We start from the raw sequence: 16039 nt of genomic DNA on the forward strand, positions 1-16039 counted from the left end.
ACACTTGTGTATATAGAAATGATTTCAAGAATGTAAAACAATTATTGCACTCGAGCTCTACAATTGTTTTTGAAACTCTCGGTTCAAATGATAAAAAAAAAAAACTTGCAGTGGATGTTCTGGCGATTTTAACATCACTGTATATACAGAAGTATTATCCAGCTACTGCAGTATAAATCCTTACACAGGTCATTGTTTTGTATTAGGGCCTGATTTTATTGTTGTTATTATTATTATTATTATTATTATTATTATTATTATTATTATTATTATTAACCTGCTCAGTCCTGGTTCTCAAGTCACCTTTAGAATTGTACACCTGCTCATTTTATGTAATTATCCAGCAGCCAGTCATGTGGTACTAATGTAGTGCATAAAACCATTCATATACATGTCAATAGCCTCAGGTGATCTCCGCCTCAAATCAAACTTCAGCATGGGGGAAAACACGATCTCAGTGCTTTGTTGGTGCCATACAGAAACCCATCCAGTTCTGTGGGCAGAGATGCCATGTTGATGAGAGAGGTCAAAGGTAAATGACTCCTTCAAGATGCGTCTACGGTAACTCAAATAACCAGTCTTTATATCCACGGTGAGCAGAAAAGCATCTCAAAATGCCCACATCAAGCCTTGAGGTGGATCGGCTACAACAGCAGAAGGACCACATCAGGTTCCACTACAAAGCCTTAGCTTGCGTTCTACTCGGTCTTCAAAAAAAAAAAAAAAAAATTTCCGCCTACAGAACTGCTACTTACTCCATACTTAATCCAGGACATTAGCAGTTTCTGAAATACTCTGATCAGTCAACAACCATACTACAGTAAACAGTGTGCCATGTTCCCAGTTTTGATGTTTGGACATTAACTGACCTGTATCTGCATGATTTTTTGCATTGTTGCTGCAACATGATTGACTGACTGAATAATTACAAGACTGCAGGTGTACAGATGTTCCTAATGGTCAGTGAGTCTATATGGTTTAGATGAACCAGCTGTGATCTTGTTATTTGGAAGTGAACTCATGCAGCTGTTTCGAATGAAAACTTTAATATGCGTTTTTGCCGCTCTAATAGTTATTATAATGCATTTCAGGCAAGAATGATGAATTACAAACAAATAATGCTTTTGTAATTGTAAACCGTTTCACTGATATAAAACAAGTGAATAGAATTGTATGTGGGTTTTACTGTTGCTGAGTCTGTGCTATAGGTTGTGTGTAAACTGATGACTGTGTATTTAGGGACTAACTTGAAACCTCTGTGCACAGCTGTATGACTGCTATCATAAAGTCCAGTTTTTTGGGTTAAACCAACATGATGTCTCTTGATTAGTTTTAACTGAAGTTTTTTTTTTGTCATTATCAACAACACAATAATCAGTAGTCTTTCATTTTATTTATTTTCTGTTTGAAAGGTTTACAGCTTAATTAAGTAGTTGATAGAATTTAAGGTTCCTGCTATGACTGTAATTGTTTTTCAGTGATTTTTTTTTCCCCAACTTGTAGTTTTTCAGTTAAATGCAATTGCTCAGAAAAATCTCTTTTTTTTCTTCAGGCCCAGTTTTTAGGAACAGACAATATAACTAAGCTGGCCATTAATATATATGTGTGTATGTATGTATGTATGTATGTATGTATGTATGTATATAAAATGCTTACTGTCTGTTTGTCTTTCTTGTGGCTCAGTGACAGGCATCGTGACAGCAGACTTTGCCTCTGGAGTGGTACATTGGGGAGCTGACACCTGGGGCTCTGTGGACATCCCCATCATAGGGAAGGTGAGCGTGTGATCCACTCTGGGAGGCCAAAACTGTTCCAGACTATACTAGACATTAAAATGTGTAAAGGGAATAAGTGCTGAAGCTTTTAATACTTTACATTACGTTACTTTGATTTCTGGTAATTTGGTTGTGGTCATGTCATAGGGGTGTAATGATGCACTCTGGTCACAATTCAGTTTGATTCTCAGATTATTTCCACAAAAATTTAATGATGTAAGTAAATAAATCAAAAGTTGCCTTAAACAGAAGTTTAATATTGTGAACCAAATGTTCTGCAGGTCACTGTATCTTATCAATGAATACATTTATTTTTTAATTCTTTCCGAGGTTTCAGTGCAAAACCATAATCTTTGGCCTGGGGTGAAATGATTGAAACATGGTGAGTTCTGTAGCAGAGCCTGTGGCGACAATTAAACCTGAAATAGAGCTCCAATGTTGGCTAAAATGCCCAACTTCTGCATTTCACTTCCTGACTTCCTTGTATTTCGGAAACTAGTGAATAGCTCTCTTTTGAATGGTTATAATGTGGTTATGTAACTATGTAATCTATAATGTGTGTCGATCAATTCAGATCCAGCCAATGCAACTGATTTGTGAATTCTGTGATTATGACCTGCATCCTCTCTGATGTTCAGACAGTGCAATAGTGTTAAATGTATAATTAATGGAATACTGGCTTTACAATTGCACATCACTGTGCATCAGTAAGATATACATAGAGAGCTTACTTGTGGGACACATTAGGCGTGGACAAATCACAAATTCATTAGCTAGCACACTTGGAGCTTAGCAGCACCTTTTTGCTTAGAAACTGGGTGTAAAAACTGGTAGCTAGTGTAATGTAATAACTTGGTGAACTAGCGACTTCAGTGCTTTTAGGAAAACAAAGACGTTTGCAGCTATTATTCTCTTCTAATGTAGCAGATCATGTTTGTAATCCTCGACAAAAACTCAGCAAGCAGTGTTTCAGCTAGCGGATTTTAGCGTTCTGGTCTTGTGTTATATGTAAAATATAATCTGCATAGCATCTTTATTGACATGTTTAACCTCAAGGTGGCAGTGTGTAGCAAGTAAGAGGAGAATTATATGATGGCTTAAAGAACATGCCAAATATGAAAACCTTTATTTCATCAATATATGGAGTAAGGTTTTTTTGTTTTATGGTTGGTTAATAATCAAAAAATAATGAAATATGATTGTCCCAAGCTACTTCTATTAATGTTAAATGTGGATTGTAATTTAAAATAGAGCTTCTAAGAAACAAAGTTGCATTTGCTTTTGTATCTTCTGTAACATTGTATTTTAATGGCACTTTCCAGTGCTATCTCCAATAATAAGCATGTTTCTGGGATTACCCTGCAGTCTAGCACATGCATGCTCACTCATTATACATACAATGTGGGCTCTTAGCATATTAGTGTGTTTGATTTTAACAAATGACCCTGTTTAATTTTCATATCAGCCTTTGCTTTATTGGTCTGTTGTGGTTTACTAGGCTCATGGCCGGATAAAGGAAAATGCCACGTCCTCCCAGGGGGGTGTCCTCCATTCCTGTTTCCTAGAGCTCCAAGTTGTAACCTCCACCAGTCTCTCACACTCGCATGCTTTACCCAACAGGGGGCAGGATTACCCAGGAGAGTCAAATTAATGCAGAGCGTAGTCGCCCTTTCCTCGTCCAATCAGAGAAAAGGTCACCCTCTGCCTGTCCAATTAAAAAGCTTCTGGCCCTTGCTTTTTGTACCGGACAGGTAGGAGTGATGAATTTGGGCAAGCTTTTGTATTTCTGGTGACAGAGGTCAGTGTGAGGCTGATGGAGGTGGGGAGTGGTGTTAGGACATGACGATTCCCTGTAGTACATGTAGTGCAGCTTCTAGGCTTCATTCCCCAGCGTGGTTATTGCTTTTGGGTAATTCTGTGCATGAGCAAAGCTGAAGTGCATTAATGAGCATACACAGAGTTAGCCAGTGTGGGAATTTCTAATGATTTTGTAGCCAAGTATGAAAACATTTCAAAAGCAAGTAATAAACAGTATAATATTTACATGATTTAACTTTAGTCAACATCGTCGATTTAATTACAAATGTATTTTCCTTTAAATAAGTGGAAAAACTAGGCAGCTTATTTAATAAATTAAATAACAAAGTGTAGGTGAGTGTTATAATAATTACCAAACAAAAAAACCTCCCAGGTTAGCAGAAGTGCTACAGTCTGCATTTATATTATTCATGTTAAATACCACAGGTGGTCAAATTTACCTCTTATTAATTTTATTTAATTTTTAAACAAAAACACAAATAGGCAAGAGCAAAAATTTTACAAAGATTATACTTTTATTTTAACATTTATTATTGTATTTATTATTTTTATAATTGCATTATATTTATACATGCATTAATTATAGTTTGTTTATCCATGATATTTTTCTCCTAGTTGCTTGAATTTCGGTGTGCTGTACATTTCTTAAGAATCCTTGCAAAGTCCTCTATTTTTAATTTAGGTCAAATCTATTCTGATCTTCCTCTTTGTTAGATGTATAGGCTCACTATATAGTGTATAACAGAATAGAACCTATGCAGTGCACTACAGGCCCAATAGAACAGCAGTAGAGTTTTAAAGTAGTGACTTGTGTTATGATGAAAGTTTTGACACACTTGCCACTTTTATCTTTCAGTGCTATGGTCTGGTATTTTACATGCTGAGGACAGTGTAGCGGTGCCCAGCAGTGGTCTTTGCAGTCTGATTTCCCAACAAACCCGAAGCATGGCTCAGGACTTTTAATTATCTAAAATTGTTGATATGAGGTGAATTGTCATTAAAAACAGAAAGGAAGTAGATGGAAAGATACCCAAGTCACATGGAGAGGTGTCCAACTCGGTAATCTGTGGACATTTCAACAGATCCCAAGAGTTTAATGCCATATTTGTTTAATGCCATTGTCTGTAGCTTTATGGCTGGAAAAAAAAGTACGGTCACATGAAGCCAGTGTCTGGGAATTTGAGGGCAAGCCATCTTTGTGTCCTGGAGAGTAGGCCATCTGAACAGCGCTTTCCGGCAGCACCCCTGTGGCCCGGGCCAGCAAGGCCACGTTCTCCGCTCTTTCATCAGCATCCGTCTGTGCTGTTAAACGGCTCGATCCGCCGAGCCGCGGCAAAAGGGAGGACAGGAGAATGGCTTTCTTATGGCTCTGCAGCCACCGCGGATCCTTCCACTGTCAAGGATAATTAGGACCCGCCACCTGGGATTGAGCAGACTTCAAAAAGAGCAGGGGAATTTACGGCCCCTTCAGCGCACGGCAAACTAAGACCCTTTAACGGGCACATTAAAGGCGACACTCGGCGGACGGCTATATACAGCTTTCTGTCCACGCGTTCAAACCAAAAAAGCATCAACTTGAGGGAGAGTTGCTAATGAGCATGATTAAACAGGCTCTTAAGAGTGACGAGGAAGAGAGGGAGAGACGGATAAAATGAAACGGATCGCTCCAGTGGGTGTCGGGTTAAAAGTAGGGGGGCCAGACTCCCATCAGCCACTGCGTTGCCAGGGCGATCCGGTGATGGAAGTCATGATTAGGCAGAAGGCGGCCAAGGCGAGGCAGGGTGTTAAACGGTGCGGGATTAGCGGCGGCGAAGCGCCAGGTGGCCATGGTGTGCTGGAGAATCCACACACACACACATGCGTCTGGAGCTTATCACACGTTTAATCTCACACACAGGCTGAGGATGAGCAGAAGGAGAGGGAATATAATTGTCGAAATATCAGCAGATATTCCCCCCTATCCCTGCACTCCAGCAGAGTTCAGCCGTGCGGCCTCAGATACAGCCATGATTGAGTTCGGGCCACATGATAATGACGTTCCCTCCCCCGCTTCTCGCCTCTGAAGCGCCATAGCACTGCAGCTCCAAACGATTCCTTCTTTTTGTGTGGCTAAATAAATTACTTTCATTCTTGTGTGCATTGCGTGTGTTTTTTTTTTTTTTTTCCTCTTCCCTCTTTCACATGCACTTCTTTCCCGTGCCGTCTTTCATTTGTTGTGCCCCGTGCGGCCTCGGCCATGAGTGACATGAGCTGCTGAGCGTCAGCTTTTTCATGCTGCAGGATGGCAGCGGTGGGGAAGTGCTGCTTTATGCCCGGTTATCTCACAGCTCCAGAACTTGTGAACTCCTGCTTCCCACCCCCGCTTTCATTAGGCTCTATCGGTCAGCATCAACCCTCCTACACCCTCCTTTCTCCTCTGACATGCAGGAGCCCTCACGCTTCAGAGCTGTTTGTTAAAGCTGACATTCTTTGTATTTTTGCTTTCATTTTCAAAACTCCAAACTTGTTCTATACTCCTTTTGATTTCTCTGTAATATGGCATGGCACAGTTTTAAACCAGACTCCCAAGGAAGTGCATCAGTCGAAACTTTTTACACGACCACCAATTTATTTAGCCAGGCATTATGGTGTGTCTGATGATATTCTTTGGCCATGTATTACAAAAAGCTAATTTTCTCTTATTCTCTCTCTTTCTCTCTCTCTTTTTTTTTTTTTATTTTGTCTTCCTTTTATCTCCCTGTCTCTGTGTCACACTATGCATGCAGGCGTTTATCCGTCCATTTCGGGAGCACCACATCGACCCTACGGCCATCACGCGGCACGACTTCATCGAGACTAATGGAGATAACTGCATGATCACCATCCTGCCTCTCGCCCACATGGCCTACAAGTTCCTGTCCTACACGCCAGGTGCAAAGACACAGACAGACACGCACTTTCAATGTCGTCAGTTGCATATTACTCAGAAAAATAGCTTAAAAGCAGCTTGTTTATGCAGTATACAACATAAATGTTTCTGATTTCCAAGTATGCAGCCAGAGCTACTGCATCCCGGTTGGTTCTTTTTGAAAACGCATGCAGGAAAGCTAGGGTTATACTGCGGAGTGTTTGAGGTAACTGAACAAATGTACCTCAGTTAATTTATAATAATAAATAATAAATGACCATCATTCTCAAAGGTTAAATAACTTCAGCGCTCTTTTCTGAAAATGTAATCTGTCCCCAAAGTGTAAACTGGGACATGTTTAATACAGTTGTTTCTGTTTAATTCCTTGTACTGCTGTAATACCATCAGATCATTTTGAATTATCTGGACAATATAATTTATATAGTTATGGTTTGGTAAAAGTATCCTAATTATAAAGACAACAATACACCTAGGTTTTTGTGATATTGAATTCTCCCTCCTGTTTAAAAATAGCAATTAACACTGTAATTATCCAAAAAACGCAGAAAAAAGAAAGCTAATCTATCTCTTTTTGGTTTAAGGACCACAAGGAAGGGTGTAATAAATATTACCAGCTGTGCATTCAGGAACTGCTAGCTAGTTTTGTGCCAAATCCTTAATGTGGCATTAAAAAAAACCCTCTTAAATTAATCTCTTTTTGAGGTCATTTTTTCCATTTGGACAAAAACCAAAAATTTATCAAGGAGGAAGAGACTGTTCTTTTTAACAGGATTTTGAGTGACGGCTCTAGTGGTGTACTCCCTACAACAAACTGTTGAGGTCCTACTTAAAGGCTGCCAAGTATGATAAGATAATGTAATAAAAGTCGCTGTATATCGTGTTCTATCATGAAGTGGTGATAAAGTTGTTGTATTACACAAAGTGAGCCAGACAGAGATGTATAGTGCTGAACATTTGTGTAATTAATTAGTTAAGATCGTTCATTTCACAATGGCTCATTTGTTTTCGCCGCGTTTAACATGGTAAAGGTTTGTGTACATTCTTCCAGTGTTGTATTTCGGACCAAAAATGTTTCCTGCACAATGTGAAACCAAACGGACCGAATGTACCAAGTTCACTTTAATTTTAGGCTCAGCAAATGGACAAGTAGGTGTGAATTAGCTGGTACAGAGTATTCAGTGTGATGCTCAGTGTAGCATTTAACACTAGCGTCTCAGCTCGGCCCTGGTCTGCATCATTAAACATCATGGAACAGTCGAGTTGTTGGTTTGTTCGTTCACTAGACTTTCTTTTCCACTTAAGCATTTGAAGTTTAGTTTTAAGTGGAACTGGCAGACATAAGGAAAAAATACATTATTAAAAAGTGTTTTATTAGACACAAAATTAAACGTCTGCTCCGTCTGGATCTCCCTGTTACAGACACCCTTGCCGAGTCCTACCCCTGGGACTGTTTTGTGTTTGCTCTTGCCGTCTTTGTGACGATGACCAATCAGATCCACAAGTGGTCGCACTCCTACTTTGGCCTGCCAAGATGGGTCACTCTGCTGCAGGACTGCCACCTAGTGCTGCCCCGCAAGCACCACCGTATCCACCATGTGTCCCCTCATGAGACCTACTACTGCATTACTACAGGTACACACACACTTTAAAGAGTTCTGTTCACATTCTACATGTTAATTGTCATAATTGACCTGAAAATGTTCTTTTTCAAGCAGGTTATTACAGTAGAAAGTGTACACATTGTAGTATTTAGACTGGTGGTTATATGGAGAAGGTGAGGTCAAACCCCAGAAGTGTAAGCAGAGCAAGGCCCTTGCTGTGTACAATGAAACACAGTTAAATAATAATTTATGCCTGGATTGTACATGCCTCATATATACCAACTAGAAGCTTAAAGAACAAAAGCATTAGTAAGTCTGGGTACTGGATGTTTGGGGTAAAGTTTGTGTGGTTGAGGTCAGGGCTTTGATCAAACCACTTGAGTTCTTCTGTCACTTTGCTTTGTGCACAGGGGCATTGTCCTGCTGGAACAGGTTTTGGGCCTCTTTGTTCCAGTGAAGGAAAGTCTTAATGTCACAGAATACATTATTACTGCCAAAAGTTTTGGGACGTCTGCCTTTACATGCACATGAATGTAATATGGAGTTGGCCGGCTCTTTGCAGCTATAACAGCTTCAACTCTTCTAGGAAGGCTTTCCACAAGGTTTAGGAGTGTTTTGACCCTTCCACTAGAAGCACATTTGTGAGGTCAGGCACTGATGTTGGACGAGAAGGTCTGGCTCGCAGTCTCCGCTCTAATTCATCTCAAAGGTATTCATCTATCAGGTTGAGGTCAGGACTCCACACCAAACTCACTCATCCATGTCTTTATGGACCTTGCTTTGTGCACTGGTGTACAGTCATGTTGGAACAGGAAGGGGTCATCCCCAAACTGTTCCCACAAAGTTTGGGAGCATGAAATTGTCCAAAATGTCTTGGTATGTTAAAGAATTGAGTTCCTTTCACTGGAACTAGAGGGACTGAGCACAACCCCTGAAAAACAACACCTGAATTCAATGAGTTGGAGGGGTGTCCCAAAACTGTTTGGCAATATAATGTACAAAGAGATTATAGACAACTGTGTGCTTCAGGTTTTGTGGTAACAGTTTAGAGAAGGCTCATGTATGGGTGTGATGGTCAGGTGTCCGCTTACTTTTGTCAGTTTTAGCAGAGATGTTTTAATTCAGTTTTTACAGAACAACAATTTCTTTGCTGACTTTGTGTGATTACTAAATTAAATGTGTGTAGTATGTGGATTCTCTCACAAAATCTGTTCTTCAGGCAGTGCGGGATTTACGGTTTCCTTTAATAGCCTGCACTTCTACTGTAAGAAGCAGCTTGGTGAGAGCTCTGATAGAAGCAGTTAACAATAGCATTACCTGTTGCATGTTTAGCTGCAGGCTTCGCCTTGGTTAATATCGGTACCCCATGTCGTGTTCATAGCGAGGTTCACGGTGCTGTAAGTGCATTGCGTGAAAGTGTTCTGCGTTTTGCATATCTCAAAGTCTTTTGTCAAGACTTCTTGCTGAGCTTTTTCAATCTGAAGTAGTTCCAAAGTTTTGATTAAACACTTAAGTCTCTCTCTCTCTCTCTCTCCTCACTTTATCTTAGCCTGGGGAGTGTACATCAATTTTTTATTGGCAGTATTGCTTTTTTAACCGCTTCCCTTTCCAATTAGAAGCGTATCTAGGTTTGAAAGAGATGTGGCCCGACAGTTTCTAATATGAGAGTGTTTTTCTTTACACTGTTTGTTCCTCGTTGTTGAGTGCTTTAGTGTTGTCAGTGTAGGAAGAAAATCATGCAACGTTTCATTCTTTTTCATACTTTTTTTGCTGGTGCTGTAGTAGGAAAGCCTCAGCAAGACTAAATATCATGGTAATTTTTTTATTGGCCATCTGTGTGTAATTCCACATTTTCCTCTTTTGTTGTAAATTAGGAATATTGAAATTCTTTAGAAGTACAAGTATTACTGTGTGTGTGTGTGTGTGTGTGTGTGTGTGTGTAAGTATAAGCATAAGCATTAAACCCCTGTGAAAGCTAGATCTCTCTCTCTCTCTCTCTCTCTGTGTGTGTGTGTGTGTGTGTCTCTGAGAGCTGAGCTGAGTGGGGATGCTTGTGCGTCACCCTGTGCCCCTGTGGACAACAGATGTGAGTGCGGGGGTGGAGCGCGTGTGTGTGTGAGAGAGAGAGAGAGAGAGAGAGAGACCAGGAAAGCAAGCAGGTTCTCTTGTCTCCATCTCTCTTTTCTGAGATTGGATGAGAGGCCTGATGAAGAGGAAAAGGGAGATCTTTCTCAAACAATCATTTATCCCCCTTTTTTTGCTGTCACCCTCTCTCTCTCTTCCCTCTTTCTATGGGAAGTATCTCTGCATGGCTGGGGCTCCTCCACCAGGTCCCCAGGGCCCCCATCCTGCCTTTGTATGTGCGACTGGCTGACAATCTCCATGTATATTTAATGCTAACCTGCTGTCAGTGCTAACAAACAGGCCTGCATGGAGAGACAGATTGAAAGGAGGGAGACAAAGAGGAGTAATCAAACAACAAGGCGTGCTACACTACTCTCCTCTTACACGGAGAAGACCACTGCAGGGACCACACACACACACACACACACACACATACACACAGCTAGCAAGGGACATGACATAGGACATGTGTACATGCAGTGGGATGTTTAGTGCATATCAGTGTGAGAGAGTGACGCCTCATGCATGCTTCAGCAGTGGAGAGAGACACACGGGTTTTTTTTTTGTAGTACCAAATGCTGCGGTCCAGTGAGGGTCATTTATTTTATTATTATTTTTATTTTTATTTTATTTTATTTTTTTTTAACTGGAGGTAGGGGAAAGTGGATCTGTGGTTTTGTAAACCTTTTCTGAAGAGACAAGCCAAAGAGCCCCCAAGATCAGGGTTAAAAAAATAAATGATACACTGTCCCCTAATTTAAAAGGCATGTATAAGACATTTGACAGCAACCCGAGTGGTGTTGGCCATTTTGATGTTTTTCTCATCCAGTGTCTACACCTAGTAGCCCTGCCCCTCTACCACTGTGGAAGTTGCGAGTGTTGAGTGCAGGAAGTGTCCATCATTCCACTGCTGTTTTTTCAGTTGAATAAGTATATCTGATTACTTGAAATGCACACTACTCACCCTATACACTGATCAAGCATAACATTATGACCACCTGCCTAATATTGTGTTGGTCCCCCTTTTGCTGCCAAAACAGCCCTGACTCATTCAGTCATGGACTCCACTAGATCCCTGAAGGTGTGCTGTGGTATCTGACACCAAGGTGTTTGCAGCAGCTCCTATAAGACTTGTAATTTCCGAGGTGGGGCCTCAATGAATCAGACTTGTTTGTGCAGCACATCCCAGAGATGCTCGATTGGATTGAGATTTGGGGAATTCAACTCCTCAAACTTGTTGAGCTCATCAAACCATTCCTGAAGCCTTTTTGCTTTGTGGCACGGCATATCCTGCTGAAAGAGGGCACAGCCTTCAGGGAATATCGTTTTCGTGAAAGGATGTTCATGATCTGCAACAATGCTTAGGTAGATGGTACTTGTCAAAGTAAAATCTACATGGATGGCAGGACCAAAGGTTTCCCAGCAGAACACTGCCCAAAGCATGACACTGCCTTCACTGGCTTGCCTTCTTCCCATAGTGCATCCTGGTGTGCCATGTGTTCCCCTGGTAAGCGACTCGCACACACCCGGCCATCCACATGATGTAAAAGAAAACATGATTCATCAGACCAGACGTTCTTCCATTGATCCCGTGGTCCAGTTCTGATGCTCACATGCCCATTGTTGGTGTTTTCGGTGGTGCACAGGGGTCAGCATGGGCACCCTGACTGGTCTGCGCCTATGCAGCCCCATACATAACAAACTGCAATGCACTGTGTATTCTGACAACTTTCCATCAGAACCAGCATTAACTTCTTCAGCAATTTGAGCAACAGTAGCTTGTCTGTTGGATCGGATCACACGGGCCAGCCTTTTCTCCCCACATGCATCAGCGAGCCTTGACCGACCATGACCCTGTCACCGGTTCACCACTGTTCCTTTCTTGGACCACTTATGATGGATACTGACCACTGCAGACCGGGAACACCACACAAGAGCTGCAGTTTTGGAGATGCTCTGATCCAGTCGTCTAGCCATCACAATGTGGCCCTTGTCAAACTCGCTCAAATCCTTACTCTTGCCCATTTTTCCTGCTTCTAACATCAACTTTGAGGACAAAATGTTCACTTGCTGCCTAATATATCCCACCCACTAACAGGTGCCATGATGAGGAGATAATCAGTGTTATTCACGGCACCTCTCACTGGTCATAATGTTCTGCCTGATTGGTGTATATACTAATATTTAACTTATTTGGAATAATTATTTCTTAGCAATGCATATAATGGGTGTATGGTACTTTTTCATTCTCATCAATCCTACAAATGCATGCACTTATTTATTGTGTATTTGTGAGCATTTTAATTTTATATATATATATATATATATATATATATATATATATATATATATATATATATATATATATATATATATATATATATATATATATATATATATATAATATAAATTTTTTATAATTTTTTTTTTAAATGACATTAGTTGGTTCTTTTTTCCAAAAGCATAAACCCTGGCCAGGATAAAGCAGTTGCTGAAGCTGAGTAAATGAACACGGTAAAATTGCCATGCCGAGCTGCACGAGTGCCACACTGCATCCAGCACACTCACGTGTTAATCGGCCTGCCATTGTTCTGCGTCCTGCAGGATTTGATTCTGACCTCCAGCTCCCTCTCACTCCGTCTCATTAAAAAGCACCTAGTCCCAGGATTTAATTTCAGGGTGTCTTACAGGAACTCTTCCTCTTCCCAGAAACATTTATTTGTTGTACAAGTCGTACATTTAAGAAGAACCATACAGTAACTGCTCTTTTAGGAAAACCAGAATTGTTCACTTGTGGGAATCTCTTTGCCTTTATAATAATAATAATAATAATAATAATAACAACAACAACAACAAAGTGGGGCATTTTTCTAAGATATGGTGTATTTATCTTTTTTTAGATTTATGAAGATGTGTTGATTTTGAGATTTTATTTCTAAAGATAGAATATGTCTCTCTCTCTCTCTTTGTGTGTGTCTCTCTCTCTCAGGCTGGCTGAACTACCCTCTGGACCGGATAGGTTTCTGGAGGAGGATGGAGTGGTTGGTGGAGAAGTTGACCGGACAGAGGCCACGCTGTGATGACATGGCCTGGGCCAAAAAGACAGAGTGAGACGATGACAGGACTGCAGCTCCGTCCTGTTCCACCGTCCACCGTCTCTCACTCCTCTCCTCCTCTGAGCTGAGGGGGAGCCCCTTGGAGGGAGAAAAACAGAATATGGGCCTTACCTCTGACCCCCTAATCCACCCTTAACCACCCTCTCATTTCTCTCCATCACTATAGCACACAAAGTTTCCGCTCCTGAGGCCTTCACCTGTCTCTGAGGTCTGCAACACACAAACCCTGTCTCTGACTCTTCCACGTCTCCTCCCTCTACTGGTTTTCATTCACACTCCGTCACACTCCCTCACACTCACACAGCAGAAAGAGAAAGCTGAATTTAAGGCATGTGTCTTGCAGCACAGCACTAAAACATTAGAGATAGAGAGTAATAGCTGATTAGTAATAGTGAATACTTTTGTACTAATTCTTCCGCTGTCTGCTCGTCATAGTGGCTTTCTCGTATCAGAAACGTTCATCCTCTGGAGGTTGGGCTCTCCAGGGGCCAGGAAATAGATCTATTTTTATCGTTTTTGCTTGCCATCGGTTTTGGGGTCAGGTTTTTTTGGTTTTTTTTGTCTCGTCTCAGCACTCTGTTCGTCCAGACACACAGCTTAACCAGCGTTCTGCTTTTCTTTAGATGTGATATGTCCTCCGTATTTTTGTCTGAAAACGATTGTCTGTGTATTGAAACAGAAGAAAAAGCGAGTTATGTCGGTCGGTCATGTGATCTGTGCTTTGGTGAATGTTTTCCATTTCTACACGTACCACAGAGCAGATTTCAGGTTGCACAACACGAGCACTTAAGACCTCGGAAACGAGGTTCGCCTGATTAGTTTTTGGACTCTGGCAGTCCAGCGTATGTATATTTAAAATAAAAATAATAATAAAAAAAAACACTTGCAAGCTTGCACTTGGTTTCAGTCAGTGAATTCACAGCGGCGCTGCTGAGACAGAAGCAGAACAGCGGCAGAGCCGTTCCCGTTACCCCTGATTCTGCTCACACGATCCGAACTGGTTCTTGACTCCATGAAGCAGAACAAGTGCAAGCTTCATGTTGGTTAGTACCAGGCTAATGCTAACTAATCCCACACTCCCAGCGTATCCACCTAATCTCTATCCACCGCAAATGTAGCATTCTGCAGCGGAAAGGAACTTCAACACGTTTCTCTGTACACGGAGATGATGTCCAACTCCTTAACACGCTTTATTCTTGTGAAGAAATGTGTAAAATATATGCGACTGCTTTAAAGTCAAACTGTTACGTTTTAACCATAAAGTTCTGTAAATTGCTCTTAATCAAGAAACAATATATTAAAGTCCTTTCTTTTCTTTTTTTTTGCGCTTTTTCCAAAGATTTTTTTTTTTCTTTCCACGTGTTACAGATGTAGATTAGACTACTGGAGTATTATTATTTTTTAACTCTTGTGGCTTAGACAAAAAGAAAAAGGTCAGTAAAATATATTAGCATGCTTTATTTTGGGAAACGATCATGGTGTTGAGTAAAATGAATCCGAGATCAAAAAAAAGATATTAGCCAGATATTTTCCTTCCTTCCTTCACCCTTATCCAGACACTGTCTTGATGTTTTGTCTGACTGTGAAGTGCAGGTAGATGGTGAGAGTAAGAAAACAGCCATAGTACATCTGCTCCACTCGTCTGTTCTCTCCTCTTTCACGACTCCAGCCGCACTAGACGTGTTCGTTCCTTCTCTCTACGGCTTTAAAACGTCTCTATTTTGTACTAAGCAAATCAGCCTTGTATTTATTCGTACTGTCCATCTTGCAGCTCACGCTTGCTGCTAGTCTGCCTTAAATCAACGTTTTTATTAGCTGTTTTGATTTAATAAAGATCTAGAAAGTTGCATTTTACATTTTGTGACGTTTTTTCAATTACATGCATTTTAATTCTCTGTACTTTTTGTTTTTTTTGTTTTCCTCCTCCCTTTCTGAACTTTTCCTGATTTTTCAGTATGAGTCATTGGAAATAATTGCAAGTTCATTTATAAAGAAGAATGAAGGCAATAACAGGAAAGCTGCAGTATTCTGAGAGGTTCTTGGAATGAGTCACGACCCCCTGTTATTCACTTCACAGGTGATTGATTAGAGCTTTTTATACAGCTGCTATTTTGCTTTAGAAGCCTGTTACTTAGTTTAAGGGCGGCTTAAACCTGCTTTCTTTAGGCAGAGGAATAAAGTAGATGCAAGATGGAGGATATTTTGGCTCCCTCCAGTGGTTGAATAGTGCATATACACAACATTGAGCTATATTATATTTCTATACTTTAAGAAGCTGCATCTCAGAGATTATGTACAAATTTTATCTTACATGAATTTTTACACGTTTTCTCCAGTTTCTGGTTTCCTCCCTCTGTTCAAACAGGCTGGCTGGCATCTCTAAATTCTCCTGTGTGTGTGTGCGCCCTACAATTGAATCATTTACTCACCTATTTTATCACCCTGGTGATGGGCAAGAGGGATATTATGTGCCATTTTTTTTTTTTCCAATTATATAGTGTTTTATATATATGTGTGTGGTGTGAGTGCATAAAAAAAAGAGTCCAGGGGGGTTGGAGTGAGACCTGATCCACCTCCTCCTATAAACCTAACCCCTAACCCAAAAGACACTATAGAGGCTGGAACATAAGGAATCGTACGTTATCGCCAACTCCTAGACTTTTGGATTCAATTAGTTTAGCCTGGGAGAGAGGATCA

At 40.7% G+C, this 16039-nt stretch overlaps 1 protein-coding gene across 1 annotated transcript in view; it reads left to right on the top strand.

The window, feature by feature from the left end:
- Nucleotides 1–15196, top strand: part of si:ch211-212o1.2 (uncharacterized protein LOC492735 homolog) — a 31744-nt gene extending 16548 nt beyond the window's left edge. Inside the window, exons 3-6 of the mRNA XM_058387208.1 lie at nucleotides 1684–1775; nucleotides 6359–6503; nucleotides 7921–8133; nucleotides 13216–15196. Of these exons, the coding sequence (XP_058243191.1) occupies nucleotides 1684–1775; nucleotides 6359–6503; nucleotides 7921–8133; nucleotides 13216–13337 (572 nt within the window). The 3' untranslated portion in view covers nucleotides 13338–15196. The remainder of the gene's footprint in view (nucleotides 1–1683; nucleotides 1776–6358; nucleotides 6504–7920; nucleotides 8134–13215) is intronic.
- The last annotated feature ends 843 nt before the right edge of the window (nucleotides 15197–16039 follow it).

This window comes from Hemibagrus wyckioides, linkage group LG04 (assembly GCF_019097595.1).
Source record: "Hemibagrus wyckioides isolate EC202008001 linkage group LG04, SWU_Hwy_1.0, whole genome shotgun sequence".
In the NCBI taxonomy this organism is placed as follows: Eukaryota; Metazoa; Chordata; class Actinopteri; order Siluriformes; family Bagridae; genus Hemibagrus; species Hemibagrus wyckioides.